General features: G+C 39.0%; 1 protein-coding gene across 2 annotated transcripts in view; it reads right to left on the bottom strand.

The window, feature by feature from the left end:
- UTP20 (UTP20 small subunit processome component) overlaps positions 1-14,086 on the bottom strand; it is a 75,165-nt gene that overhangs the window by 37,829 nt on the left and 23,250 nt on the right. For both annotated transcript variants that reach the window (XM_073000218.2, XM_073000219.2), the window contains exons 17-27: positions 13,191-13,253; positions 12,503-12,661; positions 9,898-9,974; positions 8,389-8,468; positions 6,018-6,261; positions 4,986-5,201; positions 4,037-4,127; positions 2,260-2,345; positions 2,023-2,148; positions 1,592-1,758; positions 313-521 (exon numbers count right to left, since the gene is read on the bottom strand). In XM_073000218.2, coding sequence (XP_072856319.2) covers positions 313-521; positions 1,592-1,758; positions 2,023-2,148; positions 2,260-2,345; positions 4,037-4,127; positions 4,986-5,201; positions 6,018-6,261; positions 8,389-8,468; positions 9,898-9,974; positions 12,503-12,661; positions 13,191-13,253 — 1,518 coding nt within the window. The remainder of the gene's footprint in view (positions 1-312; positions 522-1,591; positions 1,759-2,022; positions 2,149-2,259; positions 2,346-4,036; positions 4,128-4,985; positions 5,202-6,017; positions 6,262-8,388; positions 8,469-9,897; positions 9,975-12,502; positions 12,662-13,190; positions 13,254-14,086) is intronic.

Below are 14,086 nucleotides of genomic sequence, written 5' to 3'. Positions count from 1 at the left end.
TGCCTGAATCGCATGTAATGATTAGAACAGGGGCTGTAAAAACACTTCCAACAGATAAATTAATTGATAATACCTCTTGACATTATATGAAGATTGATTTATTGATCAAATTGCATGTTTAGCCTTGAATAAATTAAGACATTTTGCAAAAGGAGAAACTTTCCCCCTCTAATTTGAAATAGAGCACAGTAAACCTTTCAGAACATTGCTTGATGTGCTGTTCCAGATCCAAAGGCTGCTTAAATTTACAATTAGTTTTACGATTAACAACTTCTTATTTAAGCTAGACGAGGGTACAGCACTGTTATTTACCTTTTCTCTTTGCTGAAGAATGTGGGATACAGTTGCTGTCATGCACAGTAAAATCTGCAAAATCTCAGGCAGGAACTTGCTGATCAGATGCCCCATGCTTTTCAGTACAATTTCCAGGCTGTTGAAAAGACTGTGCTGGCGACCTAGAGGCAGGACTCGTGATAAGTCCAGTTCTTCCACAGCTTGGAGCACTGCAGAGTGGCAATGTCCTTTTTATTTAAAAAAAAAGGTCATGATGAGCAAGCTAGAAGACAACCAATGACTACATTTTCTTGGTAATGACTATTAAAACTGAAGGTACTGCTGAGTATTGGGTAGGTATAATTCTAAATGGAAGATGTGAATGTGATTTATGGCAGATTAATACTGCTTAGACATTAGCTGTAATATTACATCACAGTAACCAAGAACCAATTTTAAAAGAAGCAACCTATAGTTTAGAATAGAAAATGTTTGATTAGGCAAAAACATAAAAGAAGATTGTAATTCTGTGCACACTTAAGATGCAAGTAAGTCTCACTGAATACAGTAATGCTTACTTTAAAGTAAATATGCACAGGACCATACATTATGAAGAAACGCAGGGTGAGGTTTTTATAAACAAGATGAAAAACTGTAGATTTCCATAATATATTAATCAAGAGTCACAGAATTATGGGGATATGGGTGAATAGGGTAAGGAGCCTGGTTGATGTATTCTCAGGGTCCCCAGTTCGATTTTAGCAATCGCTAGTTAAATACATTCTTAAATGGCAGAACTGGCAAAACAAAGTGAATCAAAACACAACACAACCACCTGGAGAAGATGGACTAAAATCAACAACCTTAAGGTTTCAACTCTATTGTCCAATCCATTTTATTATCTGAGGTGCATAAGCCATTTAGATGCCTGAGTACGCACTAACACATTAGACCTAGAAGAAAATGTTGCACCTCCTGGAAGAACCACTCCTTTTCAGGGGTCTGACTAGAAACCTCCTTCAGGACACTATCAAGTGTAAGGAGCACAAGAAGAAAATTCTACTACAACCTCTTTCCTATCTTTCTAGCTTTCTCAGTAGTCCATGGGTACTGAGCATGTCCAATGGTGGTGGACCATGGAGCATGCCTGGTTTTGTGGGCATGATGTTGCCCTCTTCTCTTGCAAGGCAGAGGATGTCTTGCAAACCTAACCTTCTCCTGGGAATGCTAACTCCTTGTCTGTCAATGGCCCCATATTGCTTCCATTCATTCAGTATTCGCCACCCAAGTTTTCCGCAAAATTCTGTACAAAGCATACCATTACTGAAGTGCTTCACAGGCTCAAAAAGCAGATCCAGGAACATTTTGATTTCTTCAGGAAGTGAACCCGCAAGGAATCTCAGAACAATAGCCATACGGGTTCCTGTGGCTGACTTTCCTTGTGTTTTGCTTCCTGTTTTGTTTCTCATCCGTCCATACAAGATCCTTTCAATATCAATAAAAACATAATTACATTCACTTTTCAGAAGCCACCGTCCTGCATACAGAAGGCTCCAGACTACTGGGCTTGTTGACTTCTTTTTAAGAACAACTGCAGAGGCTCAACAGTTTTTTCCAAATTACCACAAAATGTAATCACAACTATGCATTTAAATGAAAGTAGGCATGTGACCTGTCATACTTCATTGTTAAAGATCAATTAGAAACAATGTAGTTCAATTTCTAAACTGACAGACCTAACTGCCTTACCTCATTAAAATAGGAACAAGTTCAGTTCGATGCAGTGCTTTTACTATAGTGTTTTCTTCAGAAATACTAAAATGAACTATTTCTTCTTTAAAGCTCTTGTCATCCAGGAGCCTTTGCAAGTTCTCTCTGCAGGCAGATAATGCAATATTAAGAGAAAGATCCTAGACCAAATGTATTAGAGGACGAAACTAGCGATCCTAAAAGCAAACCACCAAACAATGACTGGTCATTTCATACCTGTATGGCAGCAGGTGTGGATGCTTGTAACTCATGATACAATCAAGAGCAACTTTTTGCACATTTTGATCTTGATGTGCCAGCAGCTAAAAATGTGTTATGAGAAACAAATGTCAAAAGTCATAAAAGACAACAAAGGCATCTGATGCAAAATCATTTCATAAATCATTTTCAATGCATCCAATGTTCTCTTATTTCAAGAGAAGCCATAGATGATACCCACTGTGCATAGCAAGAGGATTCACAAGAGAAAGCTCTTTTTCAAAACCATAATAGTTCATACCACAAGAATCTACAAATTTGAAATATTTGCTATTCTATACTTATTGGCTGAAAACCCTTTTGGGTATATTCAATGGTGTAAGGCTGATGACATCATCAGCCAGGGCAATTTTTTTGGAAATTAAACATCCCCCCATCCCACAACTACCACAAGTTCTTGATGATGAAAGGGATTATTGAGGGGGCCCTCCAGAAGAAGTGGAAATGTTCGTTTTCTAACAAAAAATATTGCCCTGGCTGATGACATAATCAATCTTATGACACAGAACTTACATAAACAGAATTTCAGCTACTGTGACACAACATACCACCGCATGATATAGATTGCTGCTGGTTCGCTAATGTAGTCCTTCAATGTTGATTTTAAGCGGGAGTAGCCCTTTAGGCACTAGGCAGACGTCTATCAAAGGTTTGCTTGCCAGGACCACCTTACTGAAGCCAAAGGCCAAATCTCTGTTCTAATCCACATACAAAGATGCCCTATAATTTATTTATTTATTAAATTTATATCCTGCCCATTTAGACAACGTCTACTCTGGACAGCTAACAATAAAAAAGACTAAAAACAATCTAATATATCAAACAATTTAACAACAAATACAATATAATTCAAGATGGGAAAATAGAAATCAAGTGATGGCAGGAGGGAAGGCCTGCCTAAATAGCCAGGTCTTGAGCTGGCTCTTAAAAACACCCAGCGAGGGGGCCAGGCAGATCTCGGGGGGGGGAAGACTATTCCAAAGGCGAGGGGCCACTGCTGAGAAGGCCCAGTTTCTTGTTCTTTCTTTCCGGGCCTCCCTCAGGGTTAGGCCCCTCAATAACCTAACGCTACCAGTTTACTACCAAGATGCAGACCAGACCACTCTGAGGACTGCACAGAAAGTCATGGACAACAACATCCAATAAACACCCTCTTCCTTCTCAGTTAGTGAAATTCAAGAATTCATTTACCTCTGAATTATCTCACAGACTTCCCTGAGGGGCAGAATTGATGTAACGAATCTTAGTCTCCAAGCCTCCAATCTCTCCTTGGCCCTTTGGTCTGCCTGCCCCAGGGATACAGGGCACGAGAAAGACAAGGATATGTGCTTGTTTTATCTTAATTACACTTGATGATTTAAACTATGGCCACTATCCCTGTCACAAAAATAAGGTTTGAGAAACTTGGCCTTATATGTACAGAGTTGAATACAGTAATCATCAATCTTTAATGTAAGAATCATCACACCAGTTTCTCTAAGGAATTAGGAAACTTAGCTTGAAGAAATTCCTTTGCTCAAGACACGTAATTCTTTTTAGAATCGGGAACTGGGGCAGGTTAATCAGTCTCTACCTTCATAACTGTGCATTAGCTGCTTCAAAGGGTAACACATACCCTTTGCTCATGCAGACGTGCCAAAAGTGATAAATTCCAGCAGTTCTACTAAGCCATCCAGGCAAGGCAATACACGATACACATATACTAAGCAGGATAAACAATACTCAAAAATTTCACCTGAGTGTATATTTCATTTAATTTCGGTTCCAAATACAAGGCACGTGGATTTGTAAACTGGGCAAATACTTGCAAATGTGCAATGAGCTGTCTGAAAAACAAAATGGAACCAAAAAAAGACATGAAGGGAAAACAGAATGTGATTTTGGGAAAGGAAATGTTTTCAAAGTAACAGTAAGTTTACTGATGTGCTTTCAAGTACAAAGGCTATGAAGGGTTAATAAAAATGAGAGTTGCCAAATAAATTGCCATCAGTTAGCAGTTCACCATTCATTGCTGAAAGGAAATAACTGGGGTGGATGAGGCAAGAAGCTGTCAATGACCAACCCAGTTTTAGAGACAGGCACAGTTTATCCAGATTACCAGTTTCTCACCATTCACTAATTCAACTCCTCCACTTAATGATCTTCACTGAATCTGTCCTTCTGCCCCAATCCAATGCACTATTTTCAGTGCTATGGCAACAAGGAAGAATTCAAGTGTTCATTTCTGTTCTAAACTAACTGCAGCTTGTTATGTCATTCCAACCTGGACAAACAGGTTACGTTTAGCTATGATTAGTGGAAATGAGTCACCTGCAAAACGTATTTTACAAAGCTGGCTATTTTCCATTCAGCACTGTGCAGCATGGAACACAGGCTTCAGTGCAACTGAGAGGGGGACAATTCCCCCTTCCTGACAAAGCCCCGTGTTCCCAAAGTCCTGTTTCAGAGACTGAGACATCATCAAGCACTGATATCCACCAGTCTCCCAGGGCTGCAAGGAGTAGAGGAAGGGAAAGAAGCTGAATACAGGCCACAGTTAATCTGTCCTCTCCTGTGGCAATGGAGGTGCTGCTTAGATCTTTTGACAAACAAGAAGGATGAAATGCATAGATTAAAAAGCACAAATCTATAGAACTACTCTAAGATAAACATCCATTTCCTCCATTGGCGTTAAGCCAACCTACTTTGCTGCAGCTCTTCTAGTCTTTTTTACTGGAATTTCTTCAGTCACCGGCTCATCAGAATTCTGTTCCTCTCCTTCTTCATCATCTTGACCACCTTCTTTGATGATAGGATTATTTACTTCCTCTGGGATATCTGCTTTTAGATCAACATGGACACCCTTCTTTCTAAGATCTTCCACTGGAGCCACTAGCAAATCTGCAGGATAATATTCATTGCTGAAAACAAACAAACAAAAGGTGTGGGGACAGAGATGGAGTGTAGCTATTTTTCATTGCTCTTCCTGGTCTGTTGATTCTCAAATGCCCCAGGAAAAATCCTTCTCTATTCTGTCATTTTGACTGCCTTAACCACCTACCATCAGACCTGGGCAAAGTGCAGCCCTCCAGATGTTCCTGAACTGCAAATCCCAACATTCCTCACTGTGTGGGCTAGGCCCAACTCTCCTCACACTATTGGCTGTGTGGGCTAGGCCCAAATCTCTTCACTATTGGCTGTGTGGGCTAGGCCGAAATCTCTTCACTATTGGCTGTGTGGGCTAGGCCCAAATCTCCTCACTATTGGCTGTGTGGGCTAGGAATTATGGGAGTTGCAGTTCAGCAACATCTGGAGGGCCACATTTTGCCCACCCCTGATTCCTACCTATTTCTTTGGTTTCATGTTATTCTACTCAGCAAACTCAAGATGCTCTTCCTTTTATTTATAGTCTTCACAATGAATTTTAGCTTCCTTTGTTGTCCTTTTCCCACCAACTCATGGAAGTGCTGGAACTCTTTCTTTGTCTTGTCTTCCCTCTGCATTTTTTATCAACAAGCTATATCTCACAGCAGTAATTGCTCCATTGTTCTGAGCATTACTAGAATCATACTGTAATTACTGAACATCTATACATGTGTACAAATCCAGAATAACAAATCGTCTTAAAAATAGGAAAGTGTTTTAAAGCAGCATTTTGCCAGTATTAAAGGCTGACAGCAGCAAAACTCACATTTACATTTTGATCTCTCTTGCACCCACTGAAAATGCTCACTTACTTAATAAACCTGAGGAGAAGTGGTGAAAGCTCTCTTGATCTGGGTTCTACTCTATCTGGAAATGTTGACATTGCCTTCCAAAGGAGAAGCCTAAAATTTGCATGATCTATCCTCTCACTGCAGCATGTTTGCCGTTTCAGCTGTTCAAGATACAAAGTTCTGACATTTTCTTCGTGGACTTCTTCTCGTTCAACATCCATAATGCCTTCCTGCTCTTCTTCCAATTCATTGTGTAGCTCTTTTTCTATAAAAGAAGGGAAACAAATGGATTTTATTTTACAATAAAAACTTTTAAAACCCTTTCCTAGCTCTGGACTGGTAAACAGTGCATTCAACTTTTTGTTCTGACTACAAAAAACAAGTCAAACTCTGAGCGTCACTTCAGAAAAACATGGCTATACAAACCTAAACCATGAAAACATTCAGAGAAACATTTGAAAAATGATATGGTAACAGATAATATAATGTGTGCGTTTATTAGGTAAGCAAAGCAAGACTCTGCAATGGGTGGAAAACTTAAGCAAAGAAAGAAAATGGTTTAGAAAAGCACATAACTAAGTCTAAATCCAAGTACTAGTCCCAATGAAAAATCAACAGAATTAATTGCACAATGGTAAGTCAACACTTATGTAGTGGAGTGGATCTTCACTGGTTCTGACTATCAATTCAATTCAGGACCCACAGTCAAGTCAACTTCTGCATTAAAGACTTCCAAATTTGTAACTATAAAATCCACATTCCGAAACTAGACCAAAAATTGTGCCGTTCAGGAAAATTCTTAAACAAAAGTAATTTCTTCTCCACACTTCTATGTTCATATATAGAATTATTATTTGAGGAAATGGTGGGTAACAATGTTGATTACTTAATTGAAGATGAGAGTTGTAACATGTCTGCATTTGTGTACAGTATTTATAAATTGTTTTGATTTGAACATTTCAAAGTAATGAGTAATAATAATAAATCATGTACTATACGCAATACTCAAATAGATAGAATGATATATACAACATGCATGTTAATAAACAGGTCAGAATACAACAGCATATTTTAAAGCATGGAAAACTAATTATGGAAGACGCCACAACAAATTGCAGCTAACTAAAGAAGTGCCAAGTGCCTCACTCATAGCCAACACCTTGTTAATTCATTGCACAAACTTCCAGAATTCCTCTTCCACATATGTATAAACACAACTGGATTCTAGCCACAGTATTTATGTAGCCCATGAGACAGATACAAGGTTGGACAATAGAGACAAAGCCTATGTAGGAAAAGCCTATGCAGATAGGTACGTTTTCATCTTGTGCCTATAACTAAAAACTGCAGGTGAATGTTAAACATTTGTGAGGAAAGGCATCTCCCACAGTGGGTGCCACAATGATAAAGGTCTTGTTCCAGAGGACTGCAAGTGGATATAGGAGCGTGTGGCTCCTCCAGGAGAGCCTTTGCAGACTACCCTAGTGTCAAATGCAGCCCTGCTGGCAACCAGGCCATTTCTTACATTTTATCTTCTATGATATGGAAAGAAAAACACAAGTTATGGGCGGAGGAGTCACCAAGACTGTGGCCTCAGAACTAGTTCTCCCCCCCCACAACTAGTTCTTTCCTAAGAGCAGAATTTAGTGCACCCATACTTCAAAGACAAGGGTGTAATGCCTGTTTATCAGCCACAGACATTTAGCATTAACTAATTACTTTGCCCATTGCCAGGAAGTTTAGTTGATCAATGCTTTAATTTTATTAAAAATGTTAAGAATTCAGTTGTCATCTTCTATATCTTAAATCACTATGTCCCTAGGCCTGCCAATAAAGTACACTGTGTTTTATCAACCTGTGGCCTATATACTGGATGCCAAGGATCTGAAGAAGTTGATTATAATCCAAGAAAGCCCATAAAATAAATCTTTCAGTCCTAAATTTGTTTCATTTTGTTCTCAAAGGTACCTGATGAAACAAATTACTAGGGCTATCTCACCATGCTGTAATGGAATAATTCCAAGATAATTCACTCCCTCCACGCTTGGCACTGGAAACAGAGGTGAAAGACGACAAATACTTTGGAATGGTACAAAAGCAGAACCCCTAGACTTAGTTAATGAACAGCTTCATGGGTTAATGAACAGCTTTGCGTTGTGGATCGTGGCCTGCGTAGGTTTTACCATGGTTTTAATTTTGTGCATTAAACTCTTTGATTTTAAATTGTTTAAAATATGTTACATTTAAAAATCATTTTATATGGCGTGTAACCCACCCAAAGATCCTGCAACATAGATCAGGTTATATAAACAGACAGACAGACAGACAGACACACACACACACACACACAGGTTGTTGGATCATTATTGAGCCTGTACATGGCATGTCTTACCAGCATAAGACACAGCTTTTTCCAAGTGTTTATAGTAGACTTTCCAGAATTGCTTATTCTCCATTTCATTTGCATGGGAACTAATAAATAAATAAAAAGAATATATATAAATAAATATCTATATATTGGAAAATGAGGCAACAGGCCAGTCAGCTATCAACAGCCATGCCCTAACTGGCTCACAGACAGAGATGAGCAGGAACCACTGATTCGTGCCAGTTTGCTCCTCAGCCAAATAGGTGTTTGGCATTTCCCCATCCTGCCTCCTCCGGAAGGCGCCCACTCAGAAGGAGCACTGCCTCCAAATGGACACCCATCGGAGGAGGTGGGGCTGGGAACCTCAAAAAACCTGTTCAGCCAAGAAATGAACCAGCACAAACCACCAAACTAGCAGTTCATGCCCATCTCTACTGACAGACAGTTAAACATTTACAGCTTTCTTATACCCATTTGTTGTGCTCCCTTGCTATCAGCTAGACAACCCGAAAAGTATTTTGAAATAAAAGCCTAGACTTTATAAACTTATACTATACTTCAGTTTTCATAGTGACCCAATCTGTTCAAGCATTATTGACTTTTTGCACATAGATGAAATAGAGGAAGAAAACCTATCACATCTCAATTCTTTCTTATTATTTTCTCATACAGAAATAATTTTATGGTGTAGGTTTACTTGGTCCTATATCTACAGTACTTCATCATGGAGTGAAGAAATTAAATTTTTGGACATTCTTCACAATCTGGTTAAATACACACTGGACCAAGTGAGTGCATTTCCAATGGGTGTTTTCTTGCAAAAGTACCTTGAACTTATTACAGATGTACCCAAAGGCTGCATTTTCAATTAATGGCATAATCCTCTACAGGTTAATTTATATTAGTCTTGCTCAGAGAACGCAGCGGACCTCATAAGCAGGTCTCATACTCATGCAACTTATTTTTCTCTCGGTATGAAGATTCCAGAAGATGAAGTGATTCTCACAGTGTTTTGCTTCTGCAAAGTCTTTATTCTTACTATATTATTTTGTTTAAAATATTTTTACCCCACCTTTCTCTTTAAAAAGGACCCAAGGCAGCTTACATCATTAAAATCATTAAATCATTTAAATATTAAAGAGGAATTAATAACATTATATTTGAAATGTTACATAATAAAAGCATAATGAAAAACAGACTTAGAAGCAACAAAATATAAACCATTCTGTTTATTGTCTCCTAGTGCAACCTACATAAAACACAGACCTTAAAAAAGCTCACATTTGGAGACACTGCATCTCCGGAGTGTTGTGCATATGTTGTACATGAGATTGTGCAATGCTTGTGCTAAGATATTTTGTGAAGTAGATTGCGTAATGTTGGGGCATTGTGTGCATGACTTTGTGGAGGGCATTTGTGCTTCCTGTTTAGAAAAACAGTGCAGGTGCAGCATTCTCGGTTTTATATGTTACATTTCGTTTGTATCTATAATTATTAATAATTATGTTAACTTTGTAGGGAAAAAATACTTACGTTATGAGTTCAGTCACGGGAACCCACAGTGGGCTAAAGTTGATATAAAACATTCCCAGTAAATACCGAAGAGGCACCTAAATCAAGATTCCAAGATATTTGTTTTTAATCTTTAAATCAGCATTAATAGTTATAAAATAAGATCAGTACCATTTATTCCCACAAATACTGATATTTGTCCTTAACATTCCCAATGTATTAATTAACTGATCCCCTATAGTCACAATGGTTCATGGAATAGCAGTCATGAATTCCGAAAGTGATTTTTCTGCAACCATTTAGCATTTGAGCTAGGCCTATCATATCCTTGTTCATTAATCACAAATTTTTCTAAGCTTATTTATTTACTTAAAATATTTTTAGCCCGCCTTTCTTGTTAAAAGGGACCCAAGGAGTGCTACTTTTTTGTTCTTCCTTTTATGTAGCAAAAACATACAGTAATAATAGTACCAGGGGAAAACACAAACAGTATAAACCTGTACATGTTTACTTAGATGCAAACCCCACTGACTTCAATGGGCCTTGTTCAAAGTTAAGTTCGTATAGAAGTGCTTCTAAAATAAACTTGGCCCACTCTAAGATCCTTTTCCACCTCTGCCTACTATTTTGTCGAAGGAAAGGAAATATTAACAAAGGAGGGACTTGATCTTAATTATTAAAAGCCTGCCTAAAGAGGCAGACATTTAATTGTCACCAAAAGGATAAAAGGGAGGGGGAACAATCCTAACCTCCTGAAGGTGATCATTCCACAACCACACAGGTAGGTGGGTGGAAGGTAGCATCTGTTCTTTCGCCTTAGGCACAGCCCTGATAAAAGCCAATTTCTAATATTTCTCCACATTCTAGTGTGATTGGGTATGGCAGGAAAAGAATGAATTTGGGATAAGGCTATTCAACCAGGAGCAGGCTTGCTTCTCAATGCATTTTCTCCAAGGCATCCTTTTACCTCGGGGGGGTGGGGTGGGGTGGAAACAAAGCATGGCACTGAAGCCACATGCAGTTTTTCTACTCTTACAGCACCCACTCCTTCCTCAGCGGCCTCTTTTTCTAGCATAACATGGTGAATTGCCACAACTCAGACCAACAAAGAGCAGCGGCTCACCTTATAAACAGCTGGCAACTCCCCGACAACTAGGTTTTACATGCCAAAATACCAGCATTTCTAAATTGGAGGTGGCCTTCTGGTTCGTTTCAACTTCATTTATTAGTGGTCTATGAGCGCCCCGAGATGGTATCAGAGAATTGGTGTAGGGATCGGCCAAAGTTGTCTACTTCTGCTTTACCTTCTCTAATATTTAAGTCATTGACTGCTTTTTGCTGCATGAGCACAGAACAAATCAATGCACTTCAGAAGGTTGCTGCACAGAACGCCAAACGTGGACCTGTCCACAGTGTACAGAAACACACTAGCCCTATGTCGACTTTCTCACCACAAGTGGATCCAACACAGTGAAGTGAAGCAAGATCACACTTCACAGCCCTACTCCTAACCTCTGGATATTCCCCGCCTTTCCAAAATCACACAGTGACATAAGCACATACTTCAGAAACCCTGACCGTATCAGGGTTCTTGTTTGCACCTTGTCACTGTAGGGGCAAAGAACCCATTCTCTTCTCCTACTGAAAACAGGGAGAATAGAGGTCAAGTGCAACAACTCGAGATCAGAATGTGGGAGGCATGATCCTGCTCTGTCTCCATTTGTTCTGTCCATCGAGAACGGGGTGAACGTGACACTGTACCCTGTCCCATTCCACCAACCTATACAACAAAGCCTTCCTTTGAAAAATGTTGGTCATTTATATCAAGCATTTTAGGTAAAGATTCCCCTTGACATTTAGTTCACTCGTGTCCGACTCTAGAGGGTGGTGTTCATCCCTGTTTCCAAGCCATAGAGCCAGCGTTTGTCCATAGACAGTTTCCGTGGTTACATGGCCAGAGCAACTAGATACGGAACGCTGTTACCTTCCCACCGGAGTGCTACCTATTTATCTACTCGCATTTTTACATGCTTTCGAACTGCTAGGTTGGCAGGAGCTGGGACAAGCGACGGGAGCTCACTCCGCCGCGTGGATTCAATCTTACGACTGCTGGTCTTCTGACCTTGCAGCACAGAGGCTTCTGCGGTTTAACCCACAGTGCCACCACATTCCTTATCAGGCATTTTGCTAATCAGCTAAAAACAATAAACAGGACTTACGAGATGGACAAGGCAATTCCTTACTAATGTAAGGGAAAATATGGAGAGAAATAAACGGAAGTAACTTTTTCTCTGAAAGCAAAACAACTGAATCTCCTGCAGTTTTAAAAGCACGGAAAAACAAATCTTCTCCCTTACGCAAATGTCAAAAAACAAACACACAACTGACAAGTCCAGGTACACAGGGATTTGCCATTTCCTTGAACTCAACACAAGAATGGGGATGTGTGTGTTCTATTGTAAATGGCTAAAACCCTGGATCTAAACCAATATGACTAACCTGTTCCTCAAAATGAATTACTGTCACACTCGCATGGTATGAAGCCCATTACAAGTAAATAAAGAAGGAAGGCTGACTCCTCTATCAACTTCTCAAGCAAAGGGAGAAGGCTGAGACATGTCTTTACCTCTCGTAAAGGTCCTTCCGGGATCAAGGGCTGCACTATATCATGCCTCAGCTTCCTTAAGTGGAGAAGTTTCTCACGATAATCATTGATGCTTGCTGGCACAAGTTCAGCTTGAAGTAATACGGTAAATACAGATTGCACTCCTCCAGTGTCCATATCCTTAGTAAATCAAGAAAAACAGTTGCTGCAACATAATTTCCATAAACAAGGCTACATGCACACATACAACTTCTTCTAAGCAGAATAAGTCGCCATATAACTGTTCTACATCAGTTCATCCAATATGTCAAAAAAAAATATAGCAAAAATGGAAGTGTGATAAGAAACTTTAGAATGATAACCATCTGCATCAATCAGAAAGAATCATTAATTCAAGTGTGACCTATTCTTTCCTTTTCACAACCAACACAAAAGGGAGCAAGAGAGATATACACAAGCATTAAAAAATTTGTGCTGAAGTATTTTGGAAATTTTATCCTCATGAAATGCAAGTTCTCAAACAAATGTACTTTAAAAATAAGGAAAAACCACACCAACGTTCAAAAAGATGGACAATATAATCTTGAAATTCTACTGTGTTTTATCTACCACAGCAATCTTAGCCGTTGTAGCTGCATCTCACCAGCATTATTTTTATGTGAACGACACACAAAAATTTGCTTGATTGAATTACCATGTGAAACATTACCTCCGTTCCTTTAGGAAACAGGTCATCAAAATGATTTAAAATCCTTATTGTTAACAGCCGTACCTGTTAATGATGAAATTACACTTCAATAAATCAACAGACATTAAAAAATTGCAATTATCACACACCAGCTCAAATCCTCTTATATATTTATACTGGCGTAGCCCAGATGCAAAACTTTCAGAGGCAAATTGCTCCAACTTAGGAAATCACTGTAGACAGTATCAGTTGCATAATGAGTTGTATGACACAGTGTGCAACTGATAATGTTTACAGTGATTTCTCAACTTAGGACATTTCTAAAAGTTACACAATTTGCACTGCTACACAGAAGGAGTTTGACCACTGCTTGGAAGGAGGAACAACAATAGGTTTATTACAAGCCAGCAAAAGAATAGTTTAATTTAGGTCTCCTACTTTTGTAGGAAAACCGATTTCATCAAATGTAGTAAATGGTAAGTCAAAGCAGGAGTCAAATTACAGACAGGCAGAAAGTGAAGATTTCTTATTCATTCATACATTAATTCACTTTAAACAGTATTCCAATTCACAAGTGTGTTTAGCGCATAATACAAACACTGACAACTATGAAGTAGGGATCTCTAGTCTACATAACTTCTTCAACCTCGGCTAGAAACAAGATTAATGCAATTTCTTTTTCTGAGCATGTTTCTTTCATCTCCTAGTTGAGTCTCCATTATGGTTACCATAAAGTCTGTGACGCTGTCACCAAAAGCTTAAGATGCTCATCAACAGGCTCCTTAACATTTTGGATTTTTATATCAATTTTGTGTCTTTTCAGTTGCCTTCAAGTCAGGCTCATACGTCTGACATATAATGCCAGAGGGCACAACACAAAACTAGCTGACCTACCGGTGTAATTATCTAGTATGCTA

This window comes from Pogona vitticeps, chromosome 5, assembly GCF_051106095.1.
Source record: "Pogona vitticeps strain Pit_001003342236 chromosome 5, PviZW2.1, whole genome shotgun sequence".
Classification (NCBI taxonomy): domain Eukaryota; kingdom Metazoa; phylum Chordata; class Lepidosauria; order Squamata; family Agamidae; genus Pogona; species Pogona vitticeps.
This window is presented reverse-complemented; position numbering and strand designations above follow the sequence as displayed.